At 49.0% G+C, this 17,459-nt stretch overlaps 1 protein-coding gene across 2 annotated transcripts in view; it reads left to right on the top strand.

The window, feature by feature from the left end:
* The window catches only part of PRKCD (protein kinase C delta), a 176,467-nt gene that overhangs the window by 131,089 nt on the left and 27,919 nt on the right, over positions 1 to 17,459 (top strand). For both annotated transcript variants that reach the window (XM_063940690.1, XM_063940689.1), the window contains exon 15: positions 4,053 to 4,191. In XM_063940690.1, coding sequence (XP_063796760.1) covers positions 4,053 to 4,191 — 139 coding nt within the window. The remainder of the gene's footprint in view (positions 1 to 4,052; positions 4,192 to 17,459) is intronic.

Raw genomic sequence — 17,459 nt, 5'->3', positions numbered from 1 at the left:
TAAAGTCCCTGAACATTTATCTGAAAAGATTCAAGTTCAAAATGGAATCGCTCAGAGTGGTCATTGCAAGCCTGGAAGAGGGGGATTTTATCGTGTCTCTGGACATCAAGGATACTTACTTGCATGTCCCCATTTATCCGCCTCATCAGGAGTACCTCAGATTTGTGGTACAAGACTTTCATTACCAATTCCAGACGTTGCCGTTTGGGCTCTCCATGGCACCGAGAATATTTACCAAGGTAATGGCAGAAATGATGGTGATCCTGAGAAAGCAGGGAGTCACAGTTATCCCATACTTGGACGATCTCCTCATAAAGGCGAGGTCGAGGGAGCAGTTGCAGATCAGCGTAGCGCACTCACAGGAAGTGTTGCAACAGCATGGCTGGATTCTGAATATCCCAAAGTTGCAGCTGATTCCTACGACGCGTCTGCCCTTTCTGGGCATGATTCTGGACACAGACCAGAAGAAGGTGTTTCTCCCGACGGAGAAGGCTCAAGAGCTTGTGACTCTAGTCAGAGACCTCTTAAAACTGAAACAGGTGTCGGTGCATCACTGCACGCGAGTCCTGGGAAAGATGGTGGCGTCGTACAAAGCCATTCCCTTCGGCAGGTTCCATGCGAGGATCTTTCAATAGGATCTGTTGGACAAATGGTCCGGATCGCATCTTCAGATGCATCGGCTGATCACCCTGTCCCCCAGGGCCAGGGTGTCTCTTCTGTGGTGGCTACAGAGTGCTCACCTTCTCGAGGGCCGCAGATTCGGCATACAGGACTGGGTCCTGGTAACCACGGATGCGAGCCTCCGAGGGTGGGGGGCAGTCACTCAGGGAAGAAACTTCCAAGGGTTGTGGTCAAGTCAGGAAACTTGTCTGCACATAAATATCCTGGAACTAAGGGCCATATTCAACGCCCTGAGTCAAGCGGAGCCCCTGCTTCGCAACCAACCGGTGCTGATTCAGTTAGACAACATCACCGCAGTGGCTCATGTAAACCGCCAGGGCGGCACAAGAAGCAGAGTCGCGATGGCGGAAGCCACCAGGATTCTTCGGTGGGTGGAGAATCACGTACAAGCACTGTCAGCAGTGTTCATTCCGGGAGTGGACAACTGGAAAGCAGACTTCCTCAGCAGGCACGACCTCCACCCGGGAGAGTGGGGACTTCATCAAGAAGTCTTCATTCAGATTACAAGTCGATGGGAACTGCCACAGGTAGACATGATGGCGTCCCGTCTCAACAAAAAGCTGCAACGGTATTACGCCAGGTCAAGAGACCCTCAGGCGATAGCTGTGGACGCCCTGGTAACACCGTGGGTGTTCCAGTCGGTCTATGTGAACCCTCCTCTTCCTCTCATACCCAGGGTACTGAGAATCGTAAGAGGAAGAGGAGTGAGAACAATACTCATTGTTCCGGATTGGCCAAGAAGACCTTGGTACCCGGAATTGCAAGAAATGCTCACAGAGGACCCATGGCCTCTGCCTCTCAGACAGGACCTGTTGCAACAGGGGCCCTGCCTATTCCAAGACTTACCGCGGCTGCGTTTGACGGCATGGCGGTTGAACGCCGGATCCTAGCGGAAAAAGGCATTCCGGAGGAAGTTATTCCTACGCTGATTAAGGCTAGGAAGGACGTGACCGCAAAGTATTATCACCGCATATGGCGAAAATATGTTGCTTGGTGTGAGGCCAGGAAGGCCCCTACAGAGGAATTCCATCTGGGCAGATTTCTGCACTTTCTACAGTCTGGAGTGACTATGGGCTTGAAGTTGGGATCCATAAAGGTCCAGATTTCGGCCCTATCCATTTTCTTTCAAAAGGAACTGGCGTCTCTTCCTGAAGTTCAGACGTTTGTTAAGGGAGTGCTGCATATTCAGCCCCCTTTTGTGCCACCAGTTGCACCTTGGGATCTCAACGTGGTGTTGGGTTTCCTAAAATCTCACTGGTTTGAACCACTTAAGACCGTGGAGCTGAAGTATCTCACGTGGAAGGTGGTCATGCTATTGGCATTAGCTTCGGCTAGGCGTGTGTCAGAATTGGCGGCTTTGTCATATAAAAGCCCCTATCTGTTTTTTCATATGGACAGGGCAGAATTGCGGACTCGTCCCTAATTTCTGCCAAAGGTGGTGTCATCTTTTCATTTGAACCAACCTATTGTGGTGCCTACGGCTACTCGTGACTTGGAGGATTCCAAGTTGCTTGATGTAGTCAGGGCTTTGAAGATTTATGTAGCCCGAACGGTTGGAGTCCGGAAAACTGACTCGCTGTTTATCCTGTATGCCCCCAACAAGTTGGGTGCTCCTGCTTCAAAGCAAACCGTTGCCCGCTGGATCTGTAACACGATTCAGCAGGCTCATTCTGCGGCTGGATTGCCGCATCCAAAATCAGTGAAAGCCCATTCCACAAGGAAGGTGGGCTCTTCTTGGGCGGCTGCCTGAGGGGTCTCGGCATTACAGCTTTGCCGAGATACTTCTTGGTCGGGTTCAAACACATTTGCAAAATTCTACAAGTTTGATACCCTGGCTGAGGAGGACCTTGAGTTTGCCCATTCGGTGCTGCAGAGTCATCCGCACTCTCCCGCCCATTTGGGAGCTTTGGTATAATCCCCATGTTCCTTACGTAGTCCCCAGCATCCACTAGGACGTCAGAGAAAATAAGATTTTACTTACCGGTAAATCTGTTTCTCGTAGTCCGTAGTGGATGCTGGGCGCCCGTCCCAAGTGCGGACTTTCTGCAATACGTGTACATAGTTATTGCTTAATATTGGGTTATGTTATGTTGGCATCCATTGTTGATGCCCTGTTGTTGTTCATACTGTTGACTGGATAAGTGTATCACAAGTTGTACGGTGTGGCTGGTATGAGTCTTACCCGAGATTCCAAAATCCTTTCCTTATAATGTCTGCTCTTCCGGGCACAGTTTCCTTAACTGAGGTCTGGAGGAGGGGCATAGAGGGAGGAGCCAGTGCACACCAGATAGTACTAAATCTTTCTTTAGAGTGCCCAGTCTCCTGCGGAGCCCACTATTCCCCATGGTCCTTACGGAGTCCCCAGCATCCACTACGGACTACGAGAAATAGATTTACCGGTAAGTAAAATCTTATTTTTTGATAGCTCATCACATAGTTTTCTAACCAATATTTTGGTATTTTTTAATACTATAATACAGCAAACTAAGAATGCCCTACAAAGGCTTTTTGTTCCTCCTCTTTTGTCTCTTGCACAAAATATTTTTTTTTAATCTTCCACCCACTCAACCAAATTTTGGGGGCCAGTACTGATAAGAGCCTTGTTAGTATATAATAAAATATGCCTATAAATGCTTTCCTGAAAAGGAGACCTATTTAGCAGCATTTTTATGTTAAAAATATAAATCCAGCTATATCTAGAGGTCATTTTGTTTTTATCTGTTAACATAAAGATTAATCAAAAGTACCACAAATGGCTATACTACAGACATGGGCTAGGAACCACAAGTGGCTATACTACAGACGTGGGCCAGGAACCACAAGGGGCTATACTACAGACGTGGACTAGGAACCATAAGTGGCTATAATACAGACGTGGACTAGGAACCACAAGCGGCTATACTACAGATGTGGGCTAGGAACTACAAGCGGCTATATTACAGACGTGGGCTAGGAACCACAAGGGGCAATACTACAGACGTGGACTAGGAACCACAAGTGGCTATACTACAGACGTGGACTAGGAACCACAAGCGGCAATACTACAGACGTGGACTAGGAACCACAAGGGACTATACTACAGACGTGGGCTAGGAACCGCAAGCGGCAATACTACAGACGTGGGCTAGGAACCACAAACGGCTATACTACAGACGTGGACTGGGAACCACAAGTGGCTATACTACAGAAGTGGGCTAGGAACCACATGTACAACTAACAGTGAATGTTTAAAAATGTTGCTCCTCTCCTTAAATGTTGACAAATCCGCTAAGGTCAAGCATAGCACAAGTCATTAGAAATGAAGGCTATAGTAATAATAATCATCCATTATGGTAAGGTTGCACAGAAATCACAATGTTATTTCACTGTAGGGATCTCAAGTTGGACAACGTGATGTTGGACAAGGATGGTCACATCAAGATTGCAGATTTTGGGATGTGCAAAGAAAATGTATTTGCAGATAATAAAGCCAGCACATTCTGCGGAACCCCAGATTATATTGCACCAGAGGTTGGTAAACAGTTATTGCTAATATAAGCACACCCTGTGACATTCTACAATACATTTTGTATGTGAAAGGGTTTTCGGACCCTCTTTCATGCTTAATTGTTTTGTAACCCCTGGTAGCCCCCACGCGTCTTTTTTGTTATATAAGATTTACTTTACTAAACGCGGTGCTGTTTTTTTCTGTGGAGTTTATACAATTGGGGCAAAGGCACCAAGGTGTTTGGAATTTATTATTAGGCGTGCCGATCGATTTGGACTGTCTTATCTATATTCAGATGTGTTGTCATACGTAGTGGGAGATGTCTGACGTGAGTGAGCTGACAGGTCCCGTGCAACTCCGTTAGCATCTAGCGTCTATTTTTTGCACAAAATGAGTCTTACATCGCTGTGTGAGAATGACGCACAAGCAGCTTATGCTGATTAAAATGGTATGTTGCATGTCTATATTCTGTATGGATCTGCGGCTGTATCTGCATACTCAGTGCTACATTACACACTGGGCGATTTTGAGCTCAAAGTAGCTCACTTTTGGCATTTTGAGCTGCTTTGAGCTCAATCTCGGCCAGTGTGTATGGGAGGACGGTGAGCGCTGATGCGCACTCACGCATCATCGCTGGCCGCCACCGTCCGTTGGGCTGTCAGAACAGCCGAGTGAAGCACTTTCCACAGTCTCTCAAACCCCCCCCCATGTGAACATCGCTGCACACAGGGAATATAGTTCAGTGTGTATGCACTGAGCTATTTTCCTGCCAGCGATGTTCACGATCATCGCTGTGCATACACGCTGGGTAAAAACACCCAGTGTGTATGCACTGTAACTTATTATTTCATATGCAGATACAGGCACGGTCACACACAGAATATAGACATGCTGCATATTTTAATTGGCAAAAACTGCAGTGACGTCCGCTCTGTGTGGCTACAGAGCCTTGATGCTGATTAGTGAATGGCTCTGTCTATCCACCAATCACAGTGGTGGGATGTTTCCACACACTGATTGGTGGATGGCTGGAGCTGTCCACCAATCAGAACGCATGAAGCTGTAAGCATAGCACTGTGATGGCAGGGCAGAAGGCAGCTTACCCAGCAGGTGAGTATAGTTATCTTTTTATTTGGTCGCCCCACATTGATCTGAGGTCTGATAATTACACTTTTTTTTAAAAAATTTAATGGAATATAAATGGACATATAAATATATATTTGTTGGCCAGCACTCAAAACAATAATGTTACCTGGTGGACTCCATAATTCAGTTTCTCTTACGTCCTAGAGGATGCTGGGGTCCATATTAGTACCATGGGGTATAGACTGGTCCACCAGGAGCCATTGGCACTTTAAGAGTTTAATAGTGTGAGCTGGCTCCTCCCTCTATGCCCCTCCTACCAGACTCAGTTTAGAAAATGTGCCCGGAGGAGCCGGTCACAGCTAGGGGAGCTCTACAGAGCTTCTTTAGAAAAATTTATTTTAGAGTTTGTTTTTTTGCAGGGAGGCTGCTGGCAACAGCCTCCCTGCATCGAGGGACTGAGGGAGGGGGATCAGTGTCCGCCCTGCGGGGTCTTGAGCCACTGCCTCCGCTGACTGGACATTGAGCTCCAGAGAGGGGACAGATCGGACCCCGCTACAGGGGAACGCTCACTCCGGCAGCCAGCCGCCACCCCCTCACTGAGCTGAAGTGTGGCGAGTTAGTCACTGTCCCCCCTTACAAGCGGGGGGGGGGGTCAGTTTGAAGAGGGCGGCTTAAGGGTGGGAGCGCAGTATTAACTGCGCTCCCGGACGGCTCAGCGGTACTGCAAGGAGCGCCCTGACCCGGCAAGGTACCCTACACTGACCATTTCCAGCCTGTCGGGGTCCGCGGATCTCAGCCAGCACAAAATTCCTCAGGCCAGTATAATCTTCAAGAGCGGGAAGACGGCGTCATTGAAGGGGCGGAGCTTCTCCTCAGAGCAGACCAGGCAGCGTTCAGCGCCATTTTCCTGCATGCAATCACTACTAGTGGATGTGCAGGTCCCTCCAGTGCAACTCCAGCTATCTGTACGGTACCAGGGGGTTATAGAAGGGGGGGAAGGCAGTGTTATAGGCTGTGTCACCTATAAAGGGACACAGTCAGCGCAGGTTGGGGTCTCTCTATACCTTTAATAGCGCTGCATGTGGGTTGGCTCCAATCTCTGTGTCTCTCTGCCATTTCTTGGGGGGAAACTTTGTCTAGTGAATACCCTGTGTGTTTGTGGGATGTTTGGTGTGTGTGACAACATGTCTAGGGAGACTGTTTCATATGCTGCAGAGTATTTGTCTTCCCAGGAAGACTCCATACCATGTAATCAGGATTGCACTGATGTAGTGCAGATCCCTGCTAGAGAGCCAGAATGGGTTAGTCTCTCTGAGGGGGGCTATTTCTCAGATTTCTGACAGGGTTGCTAGGACTGAGCATGCCACTCAGATCCTACAATCCTCTATGGTTGTGTGGTCTGATACTGCTTCCTCGGGATCCCCTGCGGTACATTCTCAAGAATGTGCGCTTGCATTGCTTACGCAGGATGACACGGACACCGACTCTGACACTGCAGACGGTGACAGGGATGTGTCGAGGGGGACAGCATCACTTGCTAGGGGGGTGTAGTTGATGATTGATGCTGTGAGGGATATTTTAACATATTTCTGACACAGCTCCTGAACAGGTGGTGGTGGCCTTATTTACAGATAATAAGAAGACCCCCCTCTCACCTTCCCGGCATCCAAAGAATTAAACGCTATATTTGAAAAAGCCTGGGAAACTCCGGAAAAGAAATTTCAGATCTCTAAGAGGGTCTTGGTTGCTTTTCCCTTCCCGGAGGAAGATAGAAAGAAGTGGGAGTCTCTGCCGATCGTTGACGCCTCTTCTCCAGGCTGTTAAAACAGGTGGTTTTACCAGTCCCGGGATCTACCGCGTTGAAGGACCCGGCAGATCGTAAGGTGGATGCTATGCTTAAATCCATTTACACGGCTTCCGGGGCTATATTACGGCCTACTATAGCCTGTGCTTGGATTGCAAAAGCTATTGCCAGGTGGTCAATCACTCTGCAGGAGGAGTCGAATTCGCTGGATAAAGGTGACGTTGATGTATTTTTTACGCCATATTCAGGATTCTGCAGGGTTCCTGGTGGATTCCATGAAGGACCTGGGTTCCATGGCTGCAGGGATCTCCTCCATGTCTGTGTCTGCTCGCAGGGGTCTCTGGCTGCGCCAATGGTCTGTGGACGCGGAATCCAGGAAGAGCGTGGAGGGCCTACCCTATACTGGTCAGACTCTCTTTGGGGAGGTGCTGGATGCGTGGATTGCCACGGCTACAGCGGGTAAGTCTCCTTTTCTCCCCTCAGCTGCACCGGCTATGAAGAAGCCTTTTACACCAGCCACGTCACAGTCCTTTCGGCCCGCGAGGCCTAGAATTAACAAGCCTTCGAACACCTTCTTCAGAGGTGGTCGTGCCAAAGGAAAGAAACCTGCTCCCACAGGTTCCCAAACCCAGAAGCCCGCTTCTGATACCCCTAAGTCCTCTGCATGACGGTGGACTGCTAGGCCTGGAGGCGGGTCAGGTGGGGGCAAGACTCCGGCAGTTCAGCCACGTCTGGGTGTCGTCTGGCCTGGACCCCTGGATACTGGATATAGTGTCCAGGGGGTACAGACTGGAGTTTCAAAACCCCCCACCTCACCGTTTCTTCAAGTCAGGCTTGACAGTTCTGCTGGCAGACAGAACAGTTCTTCGGGAGGCCATCAGAAAACTGGTGGTGTCAGAGGTCATTGTTCCAGTTCCACCTCAGCAGTGGAACAAGGGTTATTATTCGAACCTTTTTGTAGTACCAAAACCGGATGGTTCGGTACGGCCTATTCTAAACTTAAAGTCTTTAAACCCTTATCTCAGGGAGTTCAAATTCAAGATGGAATCTCTGAGAGCTGTCATCTCAGGACTGACGGAGGGGGAGTTCCTGGTGTCTCTAGATATCAAGGATGCTTACATCCACATTCCCATTTGGTTGCCGCAGCAGGCATATCTCGGCTTTGCACTGTTGGACGATCACTATCCGTTCCAGGCGCTGCCGTTTGGCCTATCCACAGCACCAAGGTGATGGCGGAGATGATGGTTCTCCTGCGCAGACAGGGGGTGAACATAATTCCATATCTGGACGATCTCGTGATCAAGGCGTCGTCCAGGGAGAGGTTGTTGCGATCCATCGCGCTCACGACACAGCTGCTCAGGAAGCACGGCTGGATCCTGAACCTTCGAAGTCTCATCTGGAGCCGACAAGGAGGCTGTCTTTCCTGGGAATGATCCTCGAAACGGAAGTGCAGAGGGTATTTCTTCCGGTGGAGAAAGCGTTGGTGATTCAAACAATGGTCCGGGGTGTCTTAAAGCCTACCCGGGTATCGGCTCATCAATGCATACGCCTTCTGGGGAAGATGGTTGCCTACGAGGATCTGCAGTACGGCAGGTTTCATGCTCGACCTTTTCAGCTGGACCTCTTGGACCAATGGTCGGGCTCTCACCTACACATGCACAAGAGGATACGCCTGTCTCCGAAAGCCAGGATTTCACTCCTCTGGTGGCTACAACTTCTGCACCTTCTGGAAGGCCGAAGTCTTGGAATTCAAGACTGGATCCTTTTAACCACAGATGCCAGTCTAAGAGGTTGGGGAGCAGTCGCTCGGGGGGAAACCTTTCAGGGAAGATGGTCGGATCAAGAATCCCTTCTCCCAATAAACATTCTGGAACTCAGGGCCGTGTACAACGCCCTTCTGCAAGCAGCACACCTTCTACAGAATCGGGCTGTTCAGGTGCAGTCGGACAACGTGACCACAGTGGCCTACATAAACCGACAAGGCGAAACGAAGAGCAGGGCTGCCATGTCAGAGGTGTAAAAAATCCACCTCTGGGCAGAAAGGCACGCGGTGGCGATGTCGGCAGTCTTCATTCCGGGTGTAGACAACTGGGAAGCAGACTTCCTCAGCAGACACGATCTCCATCCAGGAGAGTGGGGCCTCCATCCGGAGGTGTTCGAGGAGGTAATTGGTTGGTGGGGGTTCCTCACATAGACATGATGGCCTCCCGCCTCAACAAGAAGCTACGGAGGTACTGTTCCAGGTCGAAAGACCCACAGGCACCGTGGGTGTTCCCGTCAGTGTATGTGTTCCCTCCACTTTCTCTGATACCAAAGGTTCTTCAACGAGTAAGAAGAACAAAGGTTCTGGCATTCTTCATTGCTCCGGACTGGCCAAGGAGGGCTTGGTACGCGGATCTACTGGATCTTCTGCTGGAAGATCCAAGGCCATTGCCTCTTCGGGAGGATCTGCTACTGCAGGGGCCGTTCGCTTATCAAGACTTACCACGGCTACGTTTGACGGCATGGCGGTTGAACGCCAGATCTTAGCTCGGAAGGGTATCCCGAGTGAGGTCATTCCTACCCTGATACAGGCTAGGAAGGGGGTAACGTCTAAACTTTACCATCGCATTTGGAAAAAGTATGTTTCTTGGTGTGAGTCCAAGAAATTTCCTGCGGTGGAGTTTCAACTTGGACGTTTTCTCCTCTTCCTGCAAGCAGGGGTGGATATGGGACTGAGATTGGCCTCCATCAAGGTCCAGATCTCTGCTTTGTCCATTTTCTTCCAAAAACAATTGGCTGTCCTCCCTGAGGTTCAGACCTTTTTGAAAGGGTTTCTGCACATCCAGCCTACCTTTGTGGCGCCAACGGCACCCTGGGATCTTGATGTGGTGTTGCAGTTCCTGTAATCTCACACGGAAAATAAAACAAATGAGTGCTAGTATAATGGCTATGAGACAACTTATCACTGACTGCAGCTTCACAAATTGAGGTGCTGAGCCTCAAAAAATATCATAAAAATGGTGAACACAGAGAAGCGCTGTCGTTGAAAGTATTATACAATTTATTAAAAAATATTTATCACAATATAGTGAATAAACCCAAGTATCCTGTGGCTTGAAAATATAACTAATATTATGTACCAAACCTTAATAGCTTAGATTTAAAATAGTAGCAAATGAATAGCACACTCAAAAGCTCCCCTGAAACAATGTATCCACCTGTGCTTCAGATGGTGATGTAGCACTTATGATTATAGGAAGCTCCTTAAAGTAAGCTCCACATGTGGGCTATTTGAACATATGAGCTCATTAGATGTTTTAAAGATTTGAGAGTCCATCCGTAGTGTAAATATAGTAAGCAGTTCACATTTGTATTGTCCACTTAACAACTTTCTGCTCCCAGTATTATCATCCAATATTTAAGAGGCTTTTCTCGGGCAGCTTAATAAGCGCAGTTCAATGCACAGCACGATGACAATTAAGCTTATACCGCTATTTAGACAGTCTAGTGCAGTGCTTACCCCAGCCTCTGCTTTAATGCAGTTGATCGGTATTTCCTTTCTGTTCCTGCAATCTGCTTGGTTTGAGCCTCTACAGGAGGCCGATCTCAAGTTTCTTACGTGGAAGGCAGTCACTTTGTTGGACTTGGCTTCTGCGCGACGCGTGCTGGAATTGGGGGCTTTGTCTTGTAAAAGCCCCTATCTGATCTTCCACGAAGGCAGGGCGGACCTTAGGACTCGTCCACAGTTCCTGCCTAAGGTTGTGTTGGCTTTCCATATCAACCAATCTATTGTGGTGCCAGTGGCTACTGACTCCTCAATTACTTCAAAGGCCTTGGCTGTGGTGAGGACCTTGAAGATTTATGTGAAGAGGACAGCTCGTCATAGGAAAAGTGACTCTCTATTTGTCCTCTATGATCCCAAGAAAATTGGGTGTCCTGCTTCTAAGCAGTCAATTTCACACTGGATCAGATTCACTATCCAACATGCTTATTCCACGGCAGGATTGCCGTGTCCTAAATCTGTAAAGGCCCACTCTACTCGTAAAGTGGGCTCTTCCTGGGCGGCTGCCCGGGGTGTGTCTGCTGTACAACTCTGCCGAGCGGCTACTTGGTCTGGGTCGAACACGTTTGCCAAGTTTTACAAGTTCAATATTTTGGCCTCTGTTGACCTGAAGTTTGGTCAAGCAGTGTTGCAGGAGCCTCCGCGCTCTCCCTCCCGTACTGGGAGCTTTGGTACATCCCCATGGTACTAATATGGACCCCAGCATCCTCTAGGGCGTAAGAGAAAATAGGATTTTGGTTACCTACCGGTAAATCCTTTTCTCTATCGTCCTAAGTGGATGCTGGGGTTCCTGAAAGGACCATGGGGAATAGCGGCTCCGCAGGAGACAGGGCACAAAAAAGTAAAGCTTTACTAGGTCAGGTGGTGTGCACTGGCTCCTCCCCCCATGACCCTCCTCCAGACTCCAGTTAGATTTTGTGCCCGAACGAGAAGGGTGCAATCTAGGTGGCTCTCCTAAAGAGCTGCTTAGAGAAAGTTTAGTTTAGGTTTTTTTCTTTACAGTGAGTCCTGCTGGCAACAGGATCACTGCAACGTGGGACTTAGGGGGAAAGTAGTAAACTCACCTGCATGCAGAGTGGATTTGCTGCTTGGCTACTGGACACCATTAGCTCCAGAGGGATCGAACACAGGCCCAGCCGTGGAGTCCGGTCCCGGAGCCGCGCCGCCGACCCCCTTGCAGATGCTGAAGCGTGAAGAGGTCCGGAAACCGGCGGCTGAAGACTCCTCAGTCTTCATAAGGTAGCGCACAGCACTGCAGCTGTGCGCCATTTTCCTCTCAGCACACTTCACTGGGCAGTCACTGAGGGTGCAGAGCGCTGGGGGGGGGCGCTCTGAGAGGCAAATATAAACCTTATACAAGGCTAAAAATACCTCACATATAGCCCATAGGGGCTATATGGAGATATTTAACCCCTGCCTGACTGGAAAAATAGCGGGAGAAGAACCCGCCGAAAAAGGGGCGGGGCCTATCTCCTCAGCACACGGCGCCATTTTCTGTCACAGCTCCGCTGGTCAGAACGGCTCCCAGGTCTCTCCCCTGCACTGCACTACAGAAACAGGGTAAAACAGAGAGGGGGGGCACATTAATGGCTATATATATATATATTAAAGCAGCTATAAGGGAGCACTTAATATAAGGATATCCCTTGTATATATAGCGCTTTGTGGTGTGTGCTGGCAGACTCTCCCTCTGTCTCCCCAAAAGGGCTAGTGGGTCCTGTCTTCATTAGAGCATTCCCTGTGAGTTTGCGGTGTGTGTCGGTACGTGGTGTCGACATGTATGAGGACGATATTGGTGTGGAGGCGGAGCAATTGCCAAATATGCAGATGTCACCCCCCAGGGGGTCGACACCAGAATGGATGCCTTTATTTGTGGAATTACGTGATGGTTTATCTTCCCTTAAACAGTCAGTTGAGGACATGAGGCGGCCGGACAATCAATTAATGCCTGTCCAGGCGCCTCAAACACCGTCAGGGGCTGTAAAACGCCCTTTGCCTCAGTCGGTCGACACAGACCCAGACACGGGCACTGATTCCAGTGACGACGGTAGAAATTCAAACGTATTTTCCAGTAGGGCCACACGTTATATGATTTTGGCAATGAAGGAGACGTTACATTTAGCTGATACTACAGATACCGTAAAACAGGGTATTATGTATGGTGTGAAAAAACTACAAACAGTTTTTCCTGAATCAGAAGAATTAAATGACGTGTGTAATGAAGCGTGGGTTGCTCCTGATAAAAAGTTGATAATTTCAAAAAAGTTATTGGCATTATACCCTTTCCCGCCAGAGGTTAGGGCGCGCTGGGAAACACCCCCTAAGGTGGACAAGGCGCTCACACGCTTATCCAAACAAGTGGCGTTACCCTCTCCTGAGACGGCCGCACTTAAGGATCCATCAGATAGAAAGATGGAAGTTATTCAAAAGAATATATACACACATGCAGGTGTTATACTACGACCAGCTATAGCAACTGCCTGGATGTGCAGTGCTGGAGTAGTTTGGTCAGAATCCCTGATTGAAAATATTGATACCCTAGATAGGGACAATGTTTTACTGTCGTTAGAACAAATAAAGGATGCATTTATCTATATGCGTGATGCACAGAGGGATATTTGCACACTGGCATCTCGGGTGAGTGCTATGTCCATTTCAGCCAGAAGAGCCTTATGGACACGACAGTGGACAGGCGATGCGGATTCAAAACGTCACATGGAGGTTTTGCCGTATAAAGGGGAGGAGTTATTTGGAGTTGGTCTATCAGACTTGGTGGCCACGGCTACTGCCGGGAAATCCACTTTTTTACCTCAAGTCACTCCCCAACAGAGAAAGGCACCGACCTTTCAACCGCAGCCTTTTCGCTCCTACAAAAATAAGAGAGCAAAGGGCTTGTCGTACCTGCCACGAGGCAGAGGAAGAGGGAAGAGACACCAACAGGCAGCTCCTTCCCAGGAACAGAAGCCCTCCCCGGCTCCTGCAAAAACCTCAGCATGACGCTGGGGCCTCTCAAGCGGACTCGGGGACAGTGGGGGGCCGTCTCAAAAATTACAGCGCGCAGTGGGCTCACTCGCAGGTAGACCCCTGGATCCTGCAGATAATATCTCAGGGGTACAGGTTGGAATTAGAGACGGATCCTCCTCATCGTTTCCTGAAGTCTGCCTTACCAACCGTCTCTTCCGAAAGGGAGAGGGTGTTGGAAGCCATTCACAAGCTGTACGCTCAGCAGGTGATAGTCAAAGTACCCCTATTACAACAAGGAAAGGGGTATTATTCCACTCTATTTGTGGTACCGAAGCCGGATGGCTCGGTAAGGCCTATTCTAAATCTGAAGTCCTTGAACCTCTACATAAAAAAGTTCAAGTTCAAGATGGAGTCACTCAGAGCAGTGATAGCGAACCTGGAAGAAGGGGACTTTATGGTATCCTTGGACATCAAGGATGCGTATCTACACGTTCCGATTTACCCCGCACACCAGGGGTACCTCAGGTTCATTGTTCAAAACTGTCACTATCAGTTTCAGACGCTGCCGTTCGGATTGTCCACGGCGCCTCGGGTCTTTACCAAGGTAATGGCCGAGATGATGATTCTTCTTCGAAGAAAAGGCGTATTAGTTATCCCATACTTGGACGATCTCCTAATAAGGGCAAGGTCCAGAGAACAGCTGGAGACAGCTTTAGCACTATCTCAAGAGGTGCTAAGACAACACGGGTGGATTCTGAATATTCCAAAATCCCATTTAATCCCGACAACTCGTCTGCTGTTCCTAGGAATGATTCTGGACACGGTTCAGAAAAAGGTTTTCCTTCCAGAGGAAAAAGCCAAGGAGTTATCCGATCTGGTCAGGAACCTCCTAAAACCAGGAAAAGTGTCAGTACATCAATGCACAAGAGTCCTGGGAAAAATGGTGGCTTCTTACGAAGCAATTCCATTCGGCAGATTCCATGCAAGAATATTCCAAAGGGATCTGTTGGACAAATGGTCAGGGTCGCATCTGCAGATGCACCTGCGAATAACCCTGTCACCAAAGACAAGGGTGTCACTTCTGTGGTGGTTGCAGAAGGCTCACCTATTAGAAGGCCGCAGATTCGGCATTCAGGATTGGATCCTGGTGACCACGGACGCCAGCCTGAGAGGCTGGGGAGCAGTCACACAAGGAAGAAACTTCCAGGGAGTGTGGTCGAGCCTGGAAAAGTCTCTTCACATAAACATTCTGGAACTAAGAGCAATCTACAATGCTCTAAGCCAGGCGGAACTTCTCCTGCAAGGAAAGCCGGTGTTGATTCAGTCGGACAACATCACGGCGGTCGCCCATGTAAACAGGCAGGGCGGCACAAGAAGCAGGAGTGCAATGGCAGAAGCTGCCAAGATTCTTCGCTGGGCGGAGAATCACGTGATAGCACTGTCAGCAGTGTTCATCCCGGGCGTGGACAACTGGGAAGCAGACTTCCTCAGCAGACACGATCTTCATCCGGGAGAGTGGGGTCTACATCCAGAAGTCTTCAACATGTTAATAGACCGTTGGGAAAGACCAATTGTAGACATGATGGCGTCTCGCCTCAACAAGAAACTGGACAAATATTGCGCCAGGTCAAGAGATCCACAGGCAATAGCTGGGGACGCACTGGTAACTCCTTGGGTGTACCAGTCAGTGTATGTGTTTCCTCCTCTGCCGCTCATACCAAAGGTATTGAAGATCATACGGCAAAGAAGAGTAAGAACAATACTAGTGGTTCCGGATTGGCCGAGAAGGACTTGGTATCCGGAACTTCAAGAGATGCTCACGGACGAACCGTGGCCTCTACCTCTGAGAAGGGACCTGCTACAGCAGGGTCCCTGTCTTTTTCAAGACTTACCGCGGCTGCGTTTGACGGCATGGCGGTTGAACGCCAGATCCTAAAAGGGAAAGGCATTCCAGAAGAAGTCATTCCTACCTTGATTAAGGCACGGAAGGAAGTCACCGTGAAACATTATCACCGCATTTGGCGAAAATATGTAGCGTGGTGCGAGGATCGGAGGGTTCCGACGGAGGAATTCCAACTGGGTCGTTTCCTACATTTCCTGCAATCAGGATTATCTATGGGTCTCAAATTGGGATCCATTAAGGTTCAAATTTCGGCCCTGTCAATATTCTTCCAAAAAGAATTGGCCTCTGTCCCTGAGGTCCAGACTTTTGTCAAGGGAGTACTGCATATACAGCCTCCTGTGGTGCCTCCGGTGGCACCGTGGGATCTAAATGTAGTTTTAGATTTCCTCAAATCCCATTGGTTTGAACCATTGAAAAAGGTGGATTTGAAATATCTCACATTGAAAGTGACTATGTTACTAGCCCTGGCCTCTGCCAGGAGAGTATCTGAATTGGCGGCTTTATCTTATAAAAGTCCTTATCTAATCTTCCATTCGGATAGGGCAGAACTGCGGACTCGTCCGCATTTTCTCCCTAAAGTGGTATCAGCATTTCATCTGAACCAACCTATTGTGGTGCCTGCGGCCACTAGCGACTTGGAGGACTCCAAAGTGTTGGACGTTGTCAGAGCCTTAAAAATATACATTGCAAGGACGGCTGGAGTCAGAAAATCTGACTCGCTGTTTATATTGTATGCACCCAACAAGTTGGGCGCACCTGCTTCTAAGCAGTCGATTGCTCGTTGGATTTGTAACACAATTCAACTTGCACATTCTGTGGCAGGCCTGCCACAGCCTAAAACTGTAAAAGCCCACTCCACAAGGAAGGTGGGCTCATCTTGGGCGGCTGCCCGAGGGGTCTCGGCATTACAACTCTGCCGAGCAGCTACGTGGTCGGGGGAGAACACGTTTGTAAAATTTTACAAATTTGATACCCTGGCAAAGGAGGACCTGGAGTTCTCTCATTCGGTGCTGCAGAGTCATCCGCACTCTCCCGCCCGTTTGGGAGCTTTGGTATAATCCCCATGGTCCTTTCAGGAACCCCAGCATCCACTTAGGACGATAGAGAAAATAAGAATTTACTTACCGATAATTCTATTTCTCGGAGTCCGTAGTGGATGCTGGGCGCCCATCCCAAGTGCGGATTATCTGCAATACTTGTACATAGTTATTGTTAACTAATTCGGGTTATTGTTAAGGAGCCATCTTTAAGAGGCCCTTTCTGTTGTCATACTGTTAACTGGGTTTAGATCACAAGTTGTACGGTGTGATTGGTGTGGCTGGTATGAGTCTTACCCGGGATTCAAAATGCCTCCCTTATTGTGTATGCTCGTCCGGGCACAGTACCTAACTGGAGTCTGGAGGAGGGTCATGGGGGGAGGAGCCAGTGCACACCACCTGACCTAGTAAAGCTTTACTTTTTTGTGCCCTGTCTCCTGCGGAGCCGCTATTCCCCATGGTCCTTTCAGGAACCCCAGCATCCACTACGGACTCCGAGAAATAGAATTATCGGTAAGTAAATTCTTATTTTCTCGTAGTCCATAGAGGAAGCTGGGCGCACACCCAGCGCTGCGTCTTCCTGCTTTGGTTTTATAGTTCAGTACTGCCTGGTTCCTAAGCAAGTTCTGCGTTATTTCCTTTTTCAGCCGTTGCTGAATTGTTCCGGCATGTTAGACGGATTTGTCTGTTGTGTGAGCTGGTATGAATCTCGCCACTATCTGTGTAATTCCTTCTCTCGAAGTATGTCGTCTCGTCGGGCACATTATCTAGACTGAGTCTGGTAGTAGGGGCATAGAGGGAGGAGCCAGCCCACGCTATTAAACTCTTAAAGTGCCAGTGGCTCCTGGTGGACCCGTCTATACCCATGGTACTAATATGGACCCCAGCATCCTCTACGGACTACGAGAAAAGGATTTACCAGTAGGTAACCAAAATCCGGTTTTCCTTATATA

Source organism: Pseudophryne corroboree, chromosome 9, assembly GCF_028390025.1.
Source record: "Pseudophryne corroboree isolate aPseCor3 chromosome 9, aPseCor3.hap2, whole genome shotgun sequence".
NCBI lineage: Eukaryota > Metazoa > Chordata > Amphibia > Anura > Myobatrachidae > Pseudophryne > Pseudophryne corroboree.
This window is presented reverse-complemented; position numbering and strand designations above follow the sequence as displayed.